The sequence below is a fragment of the Drosophila gunungcola genome (assembly GCF_025200985.1).
Source record: "Drosophila gunungcola strain Sukarami chromosome 2R unlocalized genomic scaffold, Dgunungcola_SK_2 000004F, whole genome shotgun sequence".
Lineage (NCBI taxonomy): Eukaryota > Metazoa > Arthropoda > Insecta > Diptera > Drosophilidae > Drosophila > Drosophila gunungcola.
Genome location: NW_026453167.1, coordinates 3079492 through 3098326, shown reverse-complemented (window position 1 = coordinate 3098326; position 18835 = coordinate 3079492). Strand labels below are relative to the sequence as shown.

At 36.7% G+C, this 18835-nt stretch overlaps 4 protein-coding genes across 8 annotated transcripts; 2 read left to right on the top strand and 2 right to left on the bottom strand.

The window, feature by feature from the left end:
• Positions 1 to 38: 38 nt before the first annotated feature.
• Positions 39 to 4897, bottom strand: LOC128254045 (RNA/RNP complex-1-interacting phosphatase homolog). Of its 3 annotated transcripts, none has more exons than XM_052982828.1 (7): positions 4749 to 4897; positions 4578 to 4653; positions 3999 to 4198; positions 3798 to 3844; positions 1097 to 1204; positions 821 to 1027; positions 39 to 533 (listed from the first exon to the last, which is right to left on the bottom strand). In XM_052982828.1, the coding sequence occupies exons 1-7, from the start codon at positions 4769 to 4771 to the stop codon at positions 187 to 189; spliced, it is 1008 nt and encodes a 335-aa protein (XP_052838788.1). In that variant the 5' UTR covers positions 4772 to 4897; the 3' UTR covers positions 39 to 186. The 3 variants fall into 3 exon arrangements, with proteins under 3 accessions (XP_052838788.1, XP_052838789.1, XP_052838790.1); XM_052982829.1 differs by having other exon boundaries at positions 39 to 530; positions 4749 to 4836; XM_052982830.1 differs by lacking the exons at positions 39 to 533; positions 821 to 1027; positions 1097 to 1204 and adding an exon at positions 2991 to 3518 and having other exon boundaries at positions 4749 to 4837.
• A 391-nt stretch (positions 4898 to 5288) lies between these two features.
• On the top strand, positions 5289 to 7295 carry LOC128254046 (electron transfer flavoprotein subunit alpha, mitochondrial). Its single transcript, XM_052982831.1, has 4 exons — positions 5289 to 5414; positions 5482 to 5548; positions 5637 to 5777; positions 6330 to 7295. Exons 2-4 carry the CDS (start codon positions 5507 to 5509, stop codon positions 7137 to 7139), a joined length of 993 nt encoding a protein of 330 aa, XP_052838791.1. The 5' UTR covers positions 5289 to 5414; positions 5482 to 5506; the 3' UTR covers positions 7140 to 7295.
• Positions 7296 to 7663: 368 nt separating this feature from the next.
• Positions 7664 to 18749, bottom strand: LOC128254047 (bcl-2-related ovarian killer protein homolog B). Of its 3 annotated transcripts, none has more exons than XM_052982835.1 (5): positions 18617 to 18749; positions 8474 to 8708; positions 8272 to 8418; positions 7893 to 8201; positions 7664 to 7830 (listed from the first exon to the last, which is right to left on the bottom strand). In XM_052982835.1, exons 2-5 carry the CDS (start codon positions 8693 to 8695, stop codon positions 7666 to 7668), a joined length of 843 nt encoding a protein of 280 aa, XP_052838795.1. In that variant the 5' UTR covers positions 8696 to 8708; positions 18617 to 18749; the 3' UTR covers positions 7664 to 7665. The 3 variants fall into 3 exon arrangements, with proteins under 3 accessions (XP_052838795.1, XP_052838794.1, XP_052838792.1); XM_052982834.1 differs by having other exon boundaries at positions 8474 to 8776; positions 18617 to 18726; XM_052982832.1 differs by lacking the exon at positions 18617 to 18749 and having other exon boundaries at positions 8474 to 9271.
• LOC128254043 (uncharacterized) lies at positions 10168 to 14222 on the top strand. The gene is made up of 4 exons (XM_052982826.1): positions 10168 to 10571; positions 11124 to 11738; positions 11804 to 11976; positions 12632 to 14222. The coding sequence occupies exons 1-4, from the start codon at positions 10207 to 10209 to the stop codon at positions 13165 to 13167; spliced, it is 1689 nt and encodes a 562-aa protein (XP_052838786.1). The 5' UTR covers positions 10168 to 10206; the 3' UTR covers positions 13168 to 14222.
• Positions 18750 to 18835: the final 86 nt, after the last annotated feature.

Genomic DNA, 18835 nt, shown 5'->3' with positions numbered 1-18835 from the left:
GACTGCTTGTTAACTACCATTATGTGGTCTTAACTTGGTTGTGTTGCAAATGAATTTTAATTGTTGTACTTGTTGTTGCAGTTAATTAACAATAATTTACAAATTGCTTAGCATTCCATTTTGAATTTATTACAATTTTTTACAAAGTAAAAAATATTAAACTTAGCTAAAGGCAACTACTCATCATTAAATTTGAAGTGATTTTCTGCTGGTTTTTCTCCAATCGTTCGGTTGATCATTATTTTTATAATGGTTTTGTTTAAAGCCTCTAGAGCTCTGCTGATAACCTGTTGAACGGTTGTCTCGAAACCTGTCCTGACAATATTCACGATCCCAGCTATTATCCTGATCATCGTGTTTCCTTTTACTAGAGTCTCGCCAATTTTGGCTTTGATATCCGCTATTTTTGTGGTTGCTCTGATAATCCTGATGGTGAAAGCGGTTGTCTTTTGAATAGTAGCGATTCTGTGAATATTGTCTCGGTCTTTCATAGCGCCAAAAATTTTTATAGGAATTTCCATATGGTTGGCCTTCTGAAATTCAAGCATATCAAGCATTTTTATTCATTGAATTCTTATCTATAGTGAAAGTATAAGCTTTATTTTATAACTAGGAAGCATTAATGCATATAAACACATATTAACATTTCTATGAAAAATATAATATATATAAGTCAAATATAGGGTGTTGCCATGTTTAAATGTAATTTTGATTTATAAAAAAATAATAATTATATATATTGCAACATATTTAATATTCGCTTGATTTGTATGCAATATGTGCATATTGTTTTAGTAAATTTGAGTGAATATGAACGTACCGTCGTTGTAATTTTGATAACCTCTTTGGTAATGACTATCTTGCTGACGATAATTTCCATATTCCCTTCTGGACTGGTGTCTGCTGTCATACTCATACCCTTCGTTATCGTCTTCTATACTTGACGCCTCCCCTTGGCTAGAAAGTTTCTTCAAAGAACTCAAGTAATTCTCGCGCTCGATTTTATGTCCACGTGCCGCAGAAAAGTCTGCGGATCATATATAGGTTAAGAATAAGTAAATTGTATTTCAAGGATCAACTGCAGGATCCAACGCACTCTTTATCGCCTCAGCGGGGGACTTCTTCATAACGGAGATCATAAAATAGCAGATCAGGTATCCGGTTCGATTTACTCCATGCGTGCAATGAACTCCAATTAGTTTGTCTGATGGATAAAATAATTCAATTTAAAAATGTATTTCATAAGATTCAAAATTAATTCAGTTTAATAGTCAAGATGATTTCTACACACTTTGTTATGGCATGAAAAAATCTGCAGATTGCTAAACAATTTTGGTGATATTTCTACCCCGTTTAGAAGCAGTGCCACAGCCTTTCTGCAATGCCGCATGTTGCTGCAAATTGCTACAAATTTCATTGCAAACACGGCCACAGGAATGTCCCTCTCCCCAGCACCAAGTCCCTCTCCACGCCCATTTGGTAACACCCACGCGGCGAGACCGCAACAGAAAAAAAAAAAACCGGCCTGGCAATTTGGCATAAAAGCAGAAGCGACCTGAGCTAAATCTAGAAAACAGCGCGCTCTGCCAATAATAACATTGGCTATAAATTTCACAAAAACATGCCAGCAGGAGGGATTTGCGAGGGGCATTGCGAAAGGGGCATGGACAACCCACCAGGTCGCGGTGGCCCGCCTTTGTGCACTATGCGGGTGCTTTGGATTTGAGTTCGCGTTCGCGTTCGGGTTCGGGTTTTGGATTTGGCTTTGGCCTGGTTGTTGGAGTCCCTGGTCACTGGCAGCAAGCAAAGCTGCCAGTCAGTCAGTACGTCATGTTTGGCTGCATTTAAGCCAACTTACAGGCAAAACGAAAAACGAAATTAAATTACGAGAACGCGCTGCGCATCCTTGTCGATATGCCAAGCACAGTGGGTAAATTCTTGATTGTTAAACCAAAATGTTACATACATACATATATATTTCGTTATTTAATTTATTATTTTTATTTGTTTTTAAAAGTATTTATATTGTTTTTTAAAGTTAAAAAAAACGATCCAACGTATTTTAAAAAAGAATTTAAGGACGAATATCCAAGATAGTTATAAAAAGCCTGTTGTTTAATTCAAGATAGTTATAAAAAGCCTGTTGTTTAATTCTTTGAATATAACAATATAAATTATTAACAAGTCAATGTGTGATTTTGGCTTTAGTGTATTACTGAATTTAAATCTATTATTAAACACAACATAATTGTTATTTGGTAAAGATATAAAGGATTGATATGTGGCTGAAAATTAAATCCTGAGCAGGTCCCACTGTGCTGAGACAACGACTTCGTCTTGTTTTCGAGGTTCTACTGCCTCATTGGCCGTTGACATGTTGCGACCACCTCGGATTTGACTTATTTTCCTGATCTGTTTCGTTGTAAATATGTTGGCAGCCTTCGCGTATATATTTATTGTTTGCTCTACGCGACTTTCGGCGCCAGATCGTGTTTTAATTAAGCTCCAAGACGGCATCAGAATCTGCTATGCTATTCCTGTCGGCATTTTGCATATTGAAAGCCTAATGGGTTCGCACATACATTAGCGCAAGATGAAAGTGCTTGCGAGACATTAGGCGTATCCGCGCCCACTAACACAAACGTCTATATGGCTTTGATTTAAATTTGGATACCCTGTATTTATATAAGTATTTAAGCAATTTACTGTTTTCAAAAAATGGTTATTTTTTTATTTAACTGGGAAAAATATATTGGAAATATAAACTTTTTAGTATATGTAAAAACATCCTTCGATATATTAAAACTTTAAAGTAGATAACCTTAAGACAGCAAATTATTACTCATAATGTTATAAGTAAATAATTTATAAAATTCAATTTTATGTTGTATTACGAAGTCCTCAGACATACAGCTGCGATCTAAATAAAGTAAATTGCTTAAAGACATACCTTTAAAGTATAAGACAACTTTTCTTTCAACTTATAGTGCTTACTAACCAATAAACAAAATTAGACATAAAAACCCTTTGATATTGTTTTAGTTTTTTTAAGGAAATTTAAAACTTTTTACAATACCTTAACAATTTACTTTTCAAAATATATAGAAGTTAATAATTCTTTAACAATAACCATACATCGTCATTAATCTACTCTTTGTATTGGAATAATTGTTTTGACTATAAATGAATTTGACTTCTGCGGTAATTTCTTTTTAGTTTACTCTCATGCGTCTTGCAATTTCCCTGGATTTGAAAACTTAAATGAAAAGCGGCCCGCGGACAGATGGCTTTGCATGCCGTTGTGCATAATTGGAATTGCCTTTTCCCCACTCGCGGCATGACTAAGCTCCGTGCTCCTCCGTAAGTGATTTGTTTGCCCGGCTCCCGACTGGCAGACAGCTCCGGCCTGGGGCTCTCCTCAGAGGCCAACCGAAAAACTAACTGGCTGACTGGCTGACTGGATGACTGGATGACTGACTGATTGAGTGTGTGCGCGCCCACATCGGTGCGCCAGTTGGCTGTTAAAGGGTTAAATAGAGTATTTCTCTTTTGCGGCACTTGGCCATGTTTGCTGTGCGCTTGCCAGCTGATAGGAATCTCTGGAGGCAGTGCAGCCCGGGATTAGGATACGTGGTAATTGCAGGTGCCCCGTTTTGTGATACAATTTGTTTGCATATTTTGCGGCTCTAATTGTGTGGACAGATATGCATCTGAATCTGCATTGTTGACGGGAAAGCGTTTCCCACGGCTGCATGGCCCAGAGATCAAGATGTGTGGGATGATTTGTCAACACTCACCATTATCCGCATTGCTCTCGAGGAAGTCGGCCACGAAACCACAGAATCTGTAATGAGATATGGGAGGGATAATATTGATGAGTCAAAATATGTAAAAACATTTCTAAGCAAATTAAATGATCTTTTTTTCGGGCATAGCTCTAACTACTTTACTTTAAGGGAATCCCCTCTCTTAAAAGGTATCAATGAAGTTCTAATTACTTTTCTGCCAATCCCTTGTTAGGTGTCTGTTTCCCGGGAATCATCAGCTTCTGGTGACGCACATCGTGATTGGTCAAGGCGCTGGGATGATAATATCGGTTCGTGTTGGTCAGATCGATTATGAGGCCCAGGTTGGGGATGGATTCCAGCAGGGATTCGGGCGCCAGGCGAAGATTCTCCTTTACTTTGGCGTTGACATGCTGAAAAGGGAACAGGGTAAAGCAAATACACACGATATCATTACAATGCGCCGCTTAAAATTACTCAATTTATGCAAAGTGCCCGGGGGGCAGGCAATTAATGAAGGGCGAGGATCCCTGGCGTTATTTAATTAAGCAAAAACAATTTAATTTAATATTCATGTGGGGTCCATGTTCCATGTCCAGTTGCCACTTTTATATATGCATAATTACAATGCACAAATTTCGTCGTCGTTGTCCGTTGTTATTTATTTTTAGAGGACCCGCTCAAAGTCGGTGGTCCCGGGTTTTCAACATCCATCAATTTGAGCCTCCTGTCGACCGGTTTTTATGGAACTCGGGATCTGAAATTGGATGGGGGACCATATCGAAAACTCACCTGGTGCAGCGGCACCTTGAATGCTATAAAGCGAGTACCAGGAACACGCTTTCCGATCGGTTTGTAATCCAACCATCTATAGTTTGCAAACAAAAGAAAACATAAATAAACAGTCAAACAAATGAATTTCTTTCGAGCATCCTTTATATTGTTCATCTGCACTGTACTCACCTATCTGGTATGGCTTTAGCCATTCTATTGTATGTTTCCTAAACGTTTACTAATTAAACAAATTTCGGATTTTGTTTATATATCGTCGGAAAATGTGTTGTAATAAAAATGCGTGTCCTTGGGGTTGCCAGATAATGCAAAGGTAACATATGCTATGGAGATGGCACTGTAGTCAAACTGTAGATTGGTCACGGTTATTGTTAAGGTAGCAGTTTTAGGGCTTTGTTATAAAATATTAATACATTGATTGTTAAAATGTAAATAAAAATTGTTGTTGTAATCTTATCATACGTCTGTAAATTTAAAAACAACACTACAAAGTTATTTAACTTATAAATTGAATATGTCACGGTGTGATAAACTAAACAAACCTAATACATAAGCAACTTAGCCACTTAATTTATATTATTTTATAATATGTATTTATTTTTTATTTTAAATATGTAACAACAGCACTCAATACTAACAAAAATATATTTATTTTTGTACTTTCTAAAGATTACATAATTTTCAATTGTTATCTTTCAAATATTTACTGTACCTGCTCGTAACAGCTGCTCTGTTAATTAACATTGCGCCTGTTGAGTGGCCAACCGTACCTAAAAAACGGCAAACGCCTGAGTCTGCAAAAAAAACCTTTGGACTTTCTGTGATTTTGTAGCCGAGGTAAGTTTTTAATTAAATATTAATGGACTTTTATTAACCAAACAACATTTGTTCTACCCTTGGATAGTTCCTCGTGATATCTAATCCCGAAAATGTTTGCCAGCAACACGCGTAATTTGATGCGCAGCAGCATTGTGAGTGGAAAATATTCAAAAGATAAAATAGCGCAGGCGCTCTTGGCTTAAAATTAAATAACAAATTCATTAACTTTATAATTTGCAGCTGCAGCGATGCAAGAGCACTTTGGTTGTGGCCGAGCACAATAATGAGGCCCTCAATCCGATCACCCTGAATACTATATCCGCGGCCAAGAAGATCGGTGGTGACGTCACAGTTCTTGTGGCAGGCACAAAATGCGGACCTGTAAGTCCCAAAAAGTCTCCATATGGGAGGATGTATATAAATCTGGGAAGATCTTACCATGCTATTTAGGAACTTTTGGTCTATTATAATCTAAAAACCGTCCATTCTTAAAAAGGCTTTTGTGAGCAAACGTGGTCCGGCATAAGTTATATAAATATTTTGCTTTAAAAATTATACTTGTATTGATATATTTTGCAATTATATTTAAACCAAAAATTTAGAATTCTTACCGTATAAATTGTATATCAATGTTTAATAACCCTCTGAAAAGTAGACTGATTCGCAAACTTTATTTAAATTAAACCAAATTGGAATTGTAAAACATTTTCGTAAATACTTTAACCTAAATTATCATAAAAACTAGTTTAATGGAAAAATCACCGAACATCAAAGTTAGTTGAAAATTTCCCCGGATGTTCTTTAAGAAACAAACCACAGGATTGGCTTTGATTCAGTTCCATAAAATCGTTAAACATATGATATGATTCCACTTTATATTTTAGCTACAGTTGGTATAGCCTAACACTAACCACTCTCTTTCCCTTTTTACAGGCTTCCGAGGCTCTTTCCAAAGTAGAAGGCGTGACCAAAGTTCTGGTGGCCGAGAATGCCGCCTTTAAGGGATTCACCGCAGAATCGCTGGCTCCTTTGGTCCTGGCAGCCCAATCTCAGTTCAAGTTCACCCACATCCTGGCCGGAGCCTCGGCTTTTGGCAAGAACGTGCTGCCCCGCGTGGCCGCCAAACTGGATGTGTCGCCCATTTCGGAGATCATTGATGTCAAGTCGGAGGACACTTTTGTGCGGACTATTTACGCCGGCAATGCCATCCTCACCTTGAAGTCCAAGGATGCCGTAAAGGTGATCACTGTGAGGAGCACAAACTTCCCACCGGCAGCCTCCAGCGGAGGAAGTGGAGCTGTGGAGCAGGCTCCAGCTGGAGATTACGCCAGCAGTCTCTCGGAATTCGTCTCCCAGGAGCTGACCAAATCCGATCGTCCAGAGTTGGCCGGAGCCAAGGTTATCGTGTCAGGAGGAAGGGGTCTGAAGTCCGGCGATAACTTCAAACTGCTGTACGATCTGGCCGATAAGTTTGGAGCCGCTGTGGGAGCCTCTCGTGCTGCCGTGGATGCTGGCTTCGTGCCCAACGATCTGCAGATCGGTCAGACCGGAAAGATTGTGGCTCCCGAGCTGTACATTGCCGTTGGCATCTCCGGAGCCATCCAGCACTTGGCTGGCATGAAGGACTCCAAGACGATTGTGGCCATCAACAAGGATCCCGAGGCTCCCATCTTCCAGGTTGCCGATATTGGCATCGTGGCTGATCTTTTCAAGGCTGTGCCCGAGTTAACTGGAAAGTTGTAAGGCGAGAGATTGTCACGTGTTGTGTAGTATAAAGATACGATTCTGTACCCATTGAATTGATAACTGTTGCATTTATTTGAATTTTTACATAAGTCCACGGAAGAATTTCCTCTCAAATTTTGTAATAAAACAAGCCGAAGACCTATTCTATGTGAAGATTGTACAGTCTTATCAGTTGAGAGGGGTTGTGCAACTGTTTGTGGTGATTTGTATGACCTTAACAAATAAAATCCAAATCAGGTATAGAGATAATGTTAATTATAAACATATTTATCAGTTGCAATCTTCTTATAATTGAATAGTTATCTTAATCTTTTATTATCAAGATCACGTCGTGTGTTTACTTTTTCAGGAGCTTTTATTAAAAGCTCTACTAATCAAGCCATCAATCTAAAAAGCTGTCGAATTATAAGCAAACTAAACAGTACTAAAAAGCTCATCTACAAATAGTGGGACTCTTTTCAAAAAATATACCTCATCAAAAATGTATTTTGACTAACCCTGAATGGACACAATTTCTTCAATTTCAATTCGTAAATCGTTGGTATATTTTCGGTACTATCGTGTTAACTATAAATCGCAAAACCATAAAAACTAAAATCAAGCCAAAAACTATGCCTATGACCAGAGTGGTCCACTCCAAAGGATTCAGGCTGTTGGTAGTGGGTAAGACATGTGTATTAATGCCGCCCTGGAATGGGAAATGCTTCAATGAGTATTTATATTTTAACAATTTTCTAAAGGAAGACTCACCCAACCGCCATTCTCATTGATCCAAGGCACCAGCTCATCTTCTATCACCTCCGAAACGCTCTCCATCAACTTTGGCAGGTATTCCGGATGTCCTTGACGTACACAATCAACGGATAGTCCACCGGCAATGGCAAACAACGAGATCACCTTGCTCCAGGTGATCTCCACCCGGAAAAGCTCTCGACCCACGGCCCCCAGTAGCAAACTCACAGCATCCGGAGTGTTGAACTCACCGCCCGGATTTCGACAAATCTGACGAGCTACTCCATTGTAAACACGCGGATGCATGCGCTCCAGTTCGTCGCCCAGCTTAAGTAATGTTTTTATTTAAATTTAAATTAAGAATTTAATAATATTGATATTTTTAAAGGATCCCTACCACTTGAACTGCTGGAAAAACGTCTCGCACAATGCCCATGGAGGTGGAACCAAGAATGCTACGTATACGCTGCAGTCCAAGCTTTTTATTGAACAAACCCGATCTTCTCAAGCGTCGCTTGATATAATGACCACATAGGCAGCGACCCTTGAGGGAAAAACATATTTATTTAGTATTTTAATTTATAGGAAGCCCAATCCACCTGCGTAATGATGTCCACCGCTGGAATCTGGGCTGCCTTCCAGCCAATCGTGTAGGATAGTTTCCTGGTGACGGCATCGCTGACATTGCTCAACCTTCGCCGAGTGGTCTCCTTTTGGCCTCCGCCCACTTCCAACAGAGAGGCGGAATGCAAGGTGGCAGGAAAACTGAATTTTCTTCGATTCTGAGCCTGCAACAGACGCTCACTTTGTGTGGTGGCCATCGGAAATCCGTTGCTGAAATTATCGTTATTCGTGGGATACGAGGTGCCGGGCATTTTTCGCTGGCGCGATCGTTTGAGATCCTGCGGGGAATCGCTTATAAGTATGGCAAGATGTGGCATAACTAAACTAATGAATAAACTTAGAGCTAGTTGAAGATCCAGTTATAGTTCCTAACGATCCCACATGAAGTGTGGAACCGATGCGCCTTGTTAATTCAATTAATTGCATTCGATTTGGCAAATCTTCGCCCATGGGAATAATAACCAGCTGCTGGAAAAACCAGTCCCACAGTTACATTAAAAAATAATTGGCTCAATATATAAATGTCATGTTAAGCTGATTGAAACGCCATAATTGTGATTCAAAGCCTAGTGAATGAACTCTGAAATCAGATTGCATGTAAAAAGAACTCTTCCCACGTGTGCAAGTGTTTTAAGATCGTAGCTACACAGAGGAATATTAGTCGATTTATGTTAGAAAGTAAATTATTTGACATAAAAAAATGAAATAAAGTAAAATCATTTACCCATATTTCAAGTTAATTTAAGATTCATTTATAATAACAATTTACATAAATATTTTTCATCTGATCATCTGATCTTTAATATTTAAATTTGAAGAAATGTTAAAAGGTTTCTTCTTAAAAGGGATCTTTGAAAATATGTAAATATTCTTATTCAAGATAAAATTGTTTTTAAATTTTTGGAAGTTGAACATATGGATTGTTGATCAACAATAAATAATTTTTTAATCTGTTTTTGAAGTTTTGGCACTAGATTATTATTTAGATTTATTATTCCTCATTATGTAAAGACAATTTTTGAATTTTTTTTAAGGAATTGGTGTAAAAACCTAATCTCTTTGGATCTATACTGAAGTACTTAAAAATTATAATTGTTTTTCTCTGTTTAGTTTCCATTATGACGCTCATCGATGACTGTTGGTTTGAGCCTGCCCAAAATGGTCACATTAACATTAACGGACAGATTGTCGGCTCGTTAGGTTTGATTGGCTTCTGGCTAACAGCGATCAGAAAACAGAAATCAGAAATCAGAAATCCGCGATATGGCCAAAATGCTGCTGTGTCGCAGCTGTTGTCATTAGTTGTCCACAAGCGAGATGTCAAATGGCAAATGATTTGTGGGACGAAGTGGCTGGTGTGGCGGCAAGTGAATCGAGGATGGAACCAAACTCCGATCAATGGCTACTACTGGCTGTGGCTTATTCCCCGGAGAGCACTTCGCAATTAGCTTTACATAACCTGACCCACTCAACAACGCAGTATTCGTGACCAAGGAAAGTCTGTTGGTACAACAAAGTCGTGTGGAGTTGTGGTTTTTATTTCGGCCGGACTCTCAACCAATAAAATTGATAGCTGAGAAAGTGCGAGGCTCCAGAATAATTTGGTCACAAATCAATCCAGGTCATAGGAGTCACGCCCAAGCAAACCAACCGGGGAGCTTATAAAAACACTATCACTTGGCGGCCAATCAGTCAGTTATTGGTCAAAATGTCAACCAAGTGGTCGTCTCTAGTTGTGGCCCTTTTGGGTTCGCTATCAATTCAAAAAACCTACGCGGATGTGTCTCATTTCTTTGCACCCGCATTGGATCAATTTGGAAACTATCTTCATGGTCAAGTGCCATTTCAAGTGGGACTATCTCCTCCGAATTTATATGGACCTCCAGCTCCTGTTCCCACAACTCCTGCCCCAGTTACTCCTGTGGCCACCACCGAATTTAGTTTGCCGGAGATTATAGAGAATCGTAGTGTGAAGTTTCAGGGAACTGGCCATGGCAGTTTTATACCCCTAAGTCAGCATTATCTGCCGCCTGCCATCGAGGAGCGTCCCAACTACGAAAGTCCTAAGCCAAGGTAGGTTTTTTTTCAAAACAAAAATTTATAAATAAATTTAAAAATAAATTAAATTTAAAATAATTCCTTTATTCACCATTTCCCCTTACCAATTGTATAAATAATTTAAATTTAATAGAACAACGAATTAAAATGGTAACAATTTGAAATATCGCACTATTTAACCTTTTATCAAAAAGTAATAGAAAAAATATATAATTTAGTATTAAAATTATATATTAAATGATAATATTAAATACAAATCATTTTAAATTGCATAATTTATTATAAAAATATTTTAGTTAAATAAAGGAAAATATTATATATAAAAAGAATTTGGTTTAAATAAATTTTATCTAAATAAAATATTGTTTAAATTTAAATGAAATTTTGAGATATTAAAATCATTTCCGACAGTAGCTAAACAAATTTTAATGTATATTTAAAATGGGTGAAAAATCAAAGACAAAAATATTTAAATTGAGTACAAAATAGTTCGACTTAATTGGCATTGATTCCTGCTTTAGATTAAATTAATGAAACATTTGTTTATTTATTCATTTATTTTGGTAGTGAGGAGAGCTATCCAGCTTACTACTATCCCCAACCGCCTGCAGGCAGCATCATTACCACCTCCACCTCCACACCCACAACTACGACCACTTCAAGACCCATTGTTGTACAAGATCCTGGGGATGATGTCGAGACTATACACTCACCAGGCTACGATTACCATGCTCCAGTGGCTGTTCCCGTATACCCGCAAAAACCTTCGACACCAGCGCCCGTTTATTTACCCCCCGGTGATGTAGGAAATCAGGATCAAAACCAACTGAGACTTCGGCTCAAGGACATGCGTTGCCTTTCGGCTGGATATTTCCGGGCTGTTCTCAAGTTGGACAGCTTTGTAGGAGCAGCACCCACTGTGGATCAGGATAATGATGATCAGCAGGATAAACGCTGTGAAATGAGATTTTCTCGAAGTTTTCTGCTTTTGGATATTTCTGGCGAGGATTTCGAGCGGTGTGGTGTGAAATCCTGTGGCCAGGATCTTTGTCTACGCTTGCGCTTTCCCGCCATCAGAGGGTTAAGAACCAGTGGAGACTCGATCTTAACCCTACATTGCAAAACCCAAGAGCGAGTGGCGGTCAAAACCCATGCCCTGAAAATGGGCGTGGCTAATGATGTGTAGGATATGGTATATTTTTTGGAGTTGAAGGTTTTTTCAATTTCTCTTTTTTTTTGTTTTACAGGCAAGCTCGCAGTGGGGGAAACTACGCCCATGGTGGAAACCAAAATGCCTTTCGCACCCACGTGGAGTTATTAAGAAAGGGTAGTACTGGATATACCAGACATTTGGAGAGCAATGGTGCAGTTCAGTTGGGAGAGGAACTTCTACTTAGAGCTCATGTTTTGGCGGGAGATGGTATGTTATCCAATCTCATCTTATCTAATTAAATTAAAAATTAAATTATATAATTAGTTAAAGGCTCTTAAAAGTGATTTGACAAAACATAGAAATTCAGGGATATACCTACTTAATATATTGTGTTATTCAAGCTTCATTGGAATTATTGGCAATAATTGGAAGGAAGTTCGAGTAACCTAATGTATTTAATCTAATTAAAATTGAAAATTAAATTGTATAATTCATTTCAGGTTCTTATAAGTGTTTTCACGAAGCCTAGAAAAGCAGGGATATACAAATTGTATTGTATATTATTTTGTTGGCCAAAATTCAAATGAAGTTTGAGTAACCCAATGTATTTAAGACATCCCTTCATTTCTAGATTTGTTAATATAAGTATAGGCTTTTAACAGTCTGAAATTAATTAAGCTTTCCATTTAACAGTATTGATTTAATATAGAATTTCTAAATCCTATGCACTCCCAAAATCTCATTATATCTGTTTTAGATGTATGCATTATACCTTGCCTAAATATTTCCTATCTCAGATGTTCATTTTTTATTTACAATTAATCTCTATTGATTTTGCTTTTGAGGACTGTTTGGGCTAAAATATAATCGACATAATAACAAAAAATACTTATAATTTATTTTATAAATCCTTTAATCTCAGGTTGGAACTACACCAAGCTCAGTGATGTGCAATTGCAGCGGATTGCAACTGGAGGGGAAGTCCTCAACACGGTTCAGTTGGTCAGCACGAGGGGTTGTCTAAATCCCGCCATGCAGGCCATCTGTGCCCATCCCCCAATTTTGGAACCGCCTCTTGGCCAGCGACTTCACTTCAAGGCTGTCATGTTTCCAGGAATGCGAAGTGGAGAGGTTTTGGTCATATCCATGCGCATCACAGGCTGTTTGGAACGCGAAGATTGCCAAGTGACAAGTCAAGATTGTTTGCCATCTGTGGGTCAACGGAGACGACGGAATGTTTCACATGGAAATAGCACAGAAGTTTCGGAACTCTCCCATCTAACATTCCGTGTAATAATGCCGGGTGAAGCGGATATATCTCCACCGGAAATCGATTTGGAAAAAGAAAATTCAGGAGTCAGAGAGGTCTCCAAATCACTCGCCCTCTTTGGTAGCTTGGGATTTGTGGTTATGCTTTTGGGTGTTGCCATTATGGCGTTATATAAATTTGGAAAATAGGAAAATAGGGCAAATCTAAAGCAACTTTATTAATTTTTAAAACCTTGTTAACTCTTGTTTTTTTCAAAGCCTTATGAGTTTTAGTAAATTAAAAAAGGGAAACCTTTAAAATTTGTTAAGTTTTTTTCTTATTTTTTTGTAGGGACGTTATAAAAAACCATTAATGAATTATAATGTCCGAAACAATTTATATTGATTTTATGGCATTTGATAAACTGTGGTTTCTTGATGAAATTTCCTAAACATTTTATATACTTTTGATATCAAATACATTATTTTATGTTCGTTCTTTTACTTTATAAATATAAATGGTTGTGTCTTTTAAAAAGTTTTTTTCTTAATCTTTTTTCCGTCTGCTGAAATTTCATTTTAAACCCTTTTGGTTAAATGATCTGATTTTGATTGCTGACCCACTCATTTAAAGTGGTCCACAAAAAACTCCATCAATGGTATCGTAGGCGCCAATCTGAACCACCTGTCTTTTATCCATCTGTCTGCCAAGCAAATTGACTTATCGCCCCTGTGGAATCAGCAACCGAGCCAATGTTTGCCCATTTCGAGCTTAAAACAGAAATTAGCACTTAATAAAATTTTATTTATGTTCATGTCGCTTGTAATTGGACGGTACCAAGAATAAAATTCAAGAAAAAAATACAAAAAAAAAAACTCAAAAGCAAGTAAGCAAAGCAACTACTGACTGACTGATTTCCAAACTGCGCGCGCAATTCGCAAATTGCGATCTGCGATTTAGTTATGGCCAGATAGCTGGCTGAAACCGAAATTTTATCACGTTTTCACGCTTCGAGCGCGGCTAATGAAACCTCGCTCACAGCCGATTTTTGGCTTTGTTATTTGGTGCAATTTGTTGTCGGTTTTCGTATATGATAATCCATCTGGTGGCCGGCAGTTTACGCTTAATGGGCATGAAAATCGCAGCCAATTAGCCGCTGATTTTAGCCGCTTTTGCTCGATGGGTGGTCCAAATGTCTAGAGTTACAATTTAATTACTGCCTGGGGACCATGAAAGATACGTAGGTATTTTAAGATTTATTGGATTATTTTTATTAATTTAAATTATGCAAAAACAATTTAAGATTGACCGTTTTTAGTACCAAATACATTTTTATTAATTTAAATTAAGCAAAAACAATTTAAGATTGACCGTTTTTAGTACCAAATACATACAAATGTTGGAAATTGGCTTCAACATTATAAGCTTATAATACGCTCAACTGTGGTTTTAAGCATTCTGGCAATAAAATTATAAAATTACCAAATGAATTTTTACAATTCATTTGTATAATTTTTTCATCCAACCAAATATTGAAATATTTTTAAAATTATTTAATTTTATATATATAATTTTCTCATCCAACCGATTATCAAAATATTTTGAATATGTTGCCTGTGAAAAAAGTTCCCATAAAAATATGACCTCTTTGGATTTATGGCTGACCTAGCCCAGGCGTAAAATGCATTCCCACAGCTGAGATCATCAACAGCTCGGCGAGATGCGAGATGCCCTCAATTGCATCCCCATCTGCACTTGGGGAATGTGGCCCGTTGTTTTTTTGCAGGCTTCACCTGCGATGTTGGCTAATTAATAATCCCGACACGTTCCGGCTTGAACACAAATAGAATTGGAGGAAAGGGGGGTAGGTTAGGGGATAAGGGGGGCTTTGGCCAGCAGGCGAGGCTACTTTGTCTTTGTCGCCTAAATGGCAGGCAAAATGTTTGCCGAACATAAATTAATGTCGTCCCCAACTGGCGCTTAAGTTCGTGTTCGGTTTAGCTGCAATCCATGTACTCCGCACTCTATAAAGCGATGTAGAGTTTTAAGTCCCCCCCTTCATTCCATTCGAAAAAGTGCACTTGCCGCGGCAATTTACACTTTTCATTCAGCAGCCAAATCGGCCGAATGGACCAGTGGACCAGTGGACCTGGCCTAAACAATTTTCATGTCTGCTTAAATTATCGACTACTTAGTGCCCGGTTTAGCAATGCCTAATAAATATTTATGAGCGCACTTCATTTTAGTCAATTTTCAATGGACAAGCAAAACGCGACTCTCTGTTTGTCTTGCGGTTCTATGAATGGTTCGATTGATGGTCGATGATCGATGTTCATGACTGCAATCGCAGATTTCGCTGGTCATTAAAGGAGGCTGCTAACTCAAAAGGTTTAAAAAAGGGAACGGAGTGCTGGAGATTAATTAAAACATTATGTTCCCCTTACTCGATCAATGGAAAAAAAAAATTCAATTAAATATTATGTTATTGTATCAATTGGTATTTTATCCTTAAGACAAATAGTTTTTTAGCTTTTTTTTGCAACATAAGGAATTAACCTGCAAGTTATTTATTCAGATAACAAAAGTAATAAAACTCTTAAAAATGCTGGCAATTTTTAAGCAACAAATAAATTAAATATTATACCAATGGAAATTATTTTAAGGGGCTATTTTTTCAATATTTTTAAGTGTTTTTGATAAATTGCATTGTTTTTATCAAATCCTACATATGGAAATAATATTTTTAAATTAATTGTTATCATTTTAATTTATCATTTTTAATAATTTAAAAACTTAATAAAAATATTTTGAAATAATACCCTCTGATTTCTCTTTTTTAAATTTATTAAAGAAAATTTCAGTTGGACTTTTAACATCAAAATATTATACCCATAAAAATATCTAATTGTGTTTTGGATTGATTGTTAACCAAACTCATGTAGCTCATGTAAATAATTGGATTACTCAAAACTCTAATTGATTTATGCACAATTAGGGAAACTCTCCACCCCTCCATCAACACGCATTTATTTAATGCTCTCCCATTGGCCAGACTCTAAAAAACGAACTAAATCAACATCTTGGAATCAGCGAGTTGCTCGCACTCATTAGCAACTTTTATTAACCAAAAGTGTCAAATGTTTTATCTCGGGTTTTGGATTGGCCCAAACCGCGTTTGCCTTTAAAATGCGTCGTTAGGCATTTGATTTGTTTTTTTTTTGTTTTGCCAGTTTTATTGGTTGTTCGACTCGTTTTTGTGGGTTGCGTTTTTAGCATTGTGAGCATGTTAACATTTGTGTTATTGATTTTTTACAACATTTGACAGTTACGCAGACGCAGACTCAAATTGGAATTTCGTTGATTTTTTCGTATTTTTCCTGCGCCTCGAATTCGGTGCGCATGACAAACGATTTGGAGCAATTTGACTTTCGACTGGTGATTGGTTAATCAAATCGGAGTTCATTAAATTGCCATTTTAATTGCATATTCGATGGCCGGACAGAATCGACAGCTAAGAGGTAATATTATATCTTAAACGACACACAAAATGTTCGAAAATACTGCAATTTATTTTAGCCACAATCTGGCGGTTTTAGTTTTTTTTTTGCTATAGTATACCTTTTTTTTGTGGTCAACTCGGCTCGAATGAGAATTAAAATGGAAAATAAGTAGCCGTAAAACGGCACTGTTTGACATCGTTGGCAATTGGAAATTTACACCACCCTCAGACAAACATTGTTCAGATCATTAACTGTTGGTTTTGCACTTTTGCAGCCACCAATTTGCGTCATTCAAATCGAACGTGAACAGCGTTGAAACACGGCGTTTTATGGGGTTAAGGGAGGGGGTAAAGGGTAACAGGTGCTTTTCGCCAGTTAATTGCAATATTTCTACAGGCCTAGTGGTCGATATCGTTTTCCTGCCCTAAAACACTTGTGCTGACAGATCGTAAATAGGTTTTGAAATTAATACTGTTTAACAAGCCAGAAGTTAAAAGCAAATGCATAATTTTTAGCAAAATATTAAGTTTAATCTATCTGAAATTGAAAAAAAAAGTACACTAAAATAAATCGGCAATCACTCAATATTAATTTACAGCTTTTAAGAATTATTATTTATTATTATTGAGTAAGGCAATATTTTATACTTAATTTTACACATCTAACTTTACGACTTATCACATAAACACAGTAAATAAATGAAAATTTATAACTTAAGCAATTATTTCGAAAATTAAGATTTTATAAATAGAAATTTATGGATTTGAAATGAGTAATAAATTATAAGTAGATAATTACAGACTACAAACATAATACCTATAAAAATAGTAACAATAATAAAACAAATAAGTCAACGGATGACTATGAAAATAGTAAATAGAATATTAGCAAACAAAAGCTTAGAAAAATTTGTAATGAGTAATAAGTGACTTATACTTTTCAAATTTCATTAAATTATACAAAGGGTTTAAGTTTTGAAATACAGCTCCAGCCTTATTTTTCTCTTAAAATCGTTAATAATTTCCACCGAATAAACCGACCAAATCAAAGTGTCCAACGCCTTTGTCAATAAACATTTGTTGTTCCACTAATTGCCAACGTATTTTGCCGCTCGGCAAACAAACAAACACACTTAAAAAACGTAGCGAAGAAAAAAAAACCGAAATCATTTATGGCAAAGTCAATTGCGATATTGCCATCTCTTTCTTCGATGTGGGTGGAAGCATTACGTTGATTATCCAGCAAAAACAGCAACAAAAGCAACAGCATATATACACATTAACCGAACACGCGGACAAAACAACAAAATTTAATTAAATTAAAATTGCTGTTGGCCTTTTCTCCTTCAGCTGTTGCTTTTTTATTTCGGTTAAAAAAGGGCGTTCAACTCTAGGGTTTTTATTTATATTTAATGGTATTTTTTTTTGTAATTTATCCATATTTCTCTTTACACGAAGTTGTCTTGATTACAGTTTTTTACACATTTTGTTTATTTTTATTTTGGTATTTTCGTTCACCGAAAGAGGTCATAAAAAAGATACAAACTTTTTTGGATGTTTCTTGGATTCATTTTGTATATCTATTTTACAGTTTTACAGTTTTAATTTATATAATTTTGAAATATTGTGTAATATGTCAATTTGAGAACTTGTTTTGGTCATTCTATATTCTTTTGTCAAAAGTAGATTATTGTAAAAAGAAATCATCTTCAATATTTGCTCGTGCTATTTGTTTTATCATTTTTGTTATCATTCATAAAACACTCTAGCTCTTATTAAATTCTTAACTTTCATTTGGCAATACCGCCTCTTTTACCGGCTTATCACTTATTTGGCAATGGATCGCATTGATACGGATGTTTATCTTTGATTATCGGATGCGCAATTTGTGCTGATAATATAAATGGTTCGCTGGTTATTATCTATTTTCAATTTCAGTTTACGATGAGCGAATAATAAGGGAGAACTGTTAAATTCCGGCTGAATGACATGGAAATTACTCAATTATTTATGCGGGGCGCATACTGTTTGGAAATTGAATCGAAATCAGGTTGCTGAATATTCACGGTCAGCTTCTGTCAGTTGAAGGTTTTTTTTTTTACTTTTTGTATATAATCACCGGAAACCACAAATAATTTTTATTGTTATAAAAAACTAACCGTTTATTTTTCAACGAAAGCAGAAATTTGAGAAGCGTGGCCGAAAAACGCTGCGGCAACGTTCCGAACTCGGCGAAGGCTAAACATAAAATGAAGTCAAATCAAAAAAGCTAAAACCGAAAAACAAACCAACCGCCTTATCGATAAAAGCTATCGAATTAATGTTATCTCTGGGTGTGACCTTATTTCAATAATGAATTATTCATTTAAACTAGTGTG

Coding starts and splice junctions, on each gene's coding strand:
- LOC128254045 (XM_052982828.1), bottom strand. CDS start 4,771: ATGGCTAAAGCCATACCAGATAG. Junction 4,654..4,748: donor GCTAAAGCCATACCAGATAG/GTGAGTACAGTG, acceptor TGCAAACTATAG/ATGGTTGGATTACAAACCGA. Junction 1,205..3,797: donor CGAGAGCAATGCGGATAATG/GTGAGTGTTGAC, acceptor TTTATCCATCAG/ACAAACTAATTGGAGTTCAT.
- LOC128254046 (XM_052982831.1), top strand. CDS start 5,507: ATGTTTGCCAGCAACACGCGTAATTTGATGCGCAGCAGCATT. Junction 5,549..5,636: donor ATTTGATGCGCAGCAGCATT/GTGAGTGGAAAA, acceptor TATAATTTGCAG/CTGCAGCGATGCAAGAGCAC. Junction 5,778..6,329: donor CAGGCACAAAATGCGGACCT/GTAAGTCCCAAA, acceptor CCCTTTTTACAG/GCTTCCGAGGCTCTTTCCAA.
- LOC128254047 (XM_052982832.1), bottom strand. CDS start 8,815: ATGCCACATCTTGCCATACTTATAAGCGATTCCCCGCAGGATCTCAAA. Junction 8,202..8,271: donor TTTTTCCAGCAGTTCAAGTG/GTAGGGATCCTT, acceptor ACATTACTTAAG/CTGGGCGACGAACTGGAGCG. Junction 7,831..7,892: donor TCAATGAGAATGGCGGTTGG/GTGAGTCTTCCT, acceptor TTCCCATTCCAG/GGCGGCATTAATACACATGT.
- LOC128254043 (XM_052982826.1), top strand. CDS start 10,207: ATGTCAACCAAGTGGTCGTCTCTAGTTGTGGCCCTTTTGGGTTCGCTA. Junction 10,572..11,123: donor TACGAAAGTCCTAAGCCAAG/GTAGGTTTTTTT, acceptor TTATTTTGGTAG/TGAGGAGAGCTATCCAGCTT. Junction 11,739..11,803: donor ATGGGCGTGGCTAATGATGT/GTAGGATATGGT, acceptor TTTGTTTTACAG/GCAAGCTCGCAGTGGGGGAA.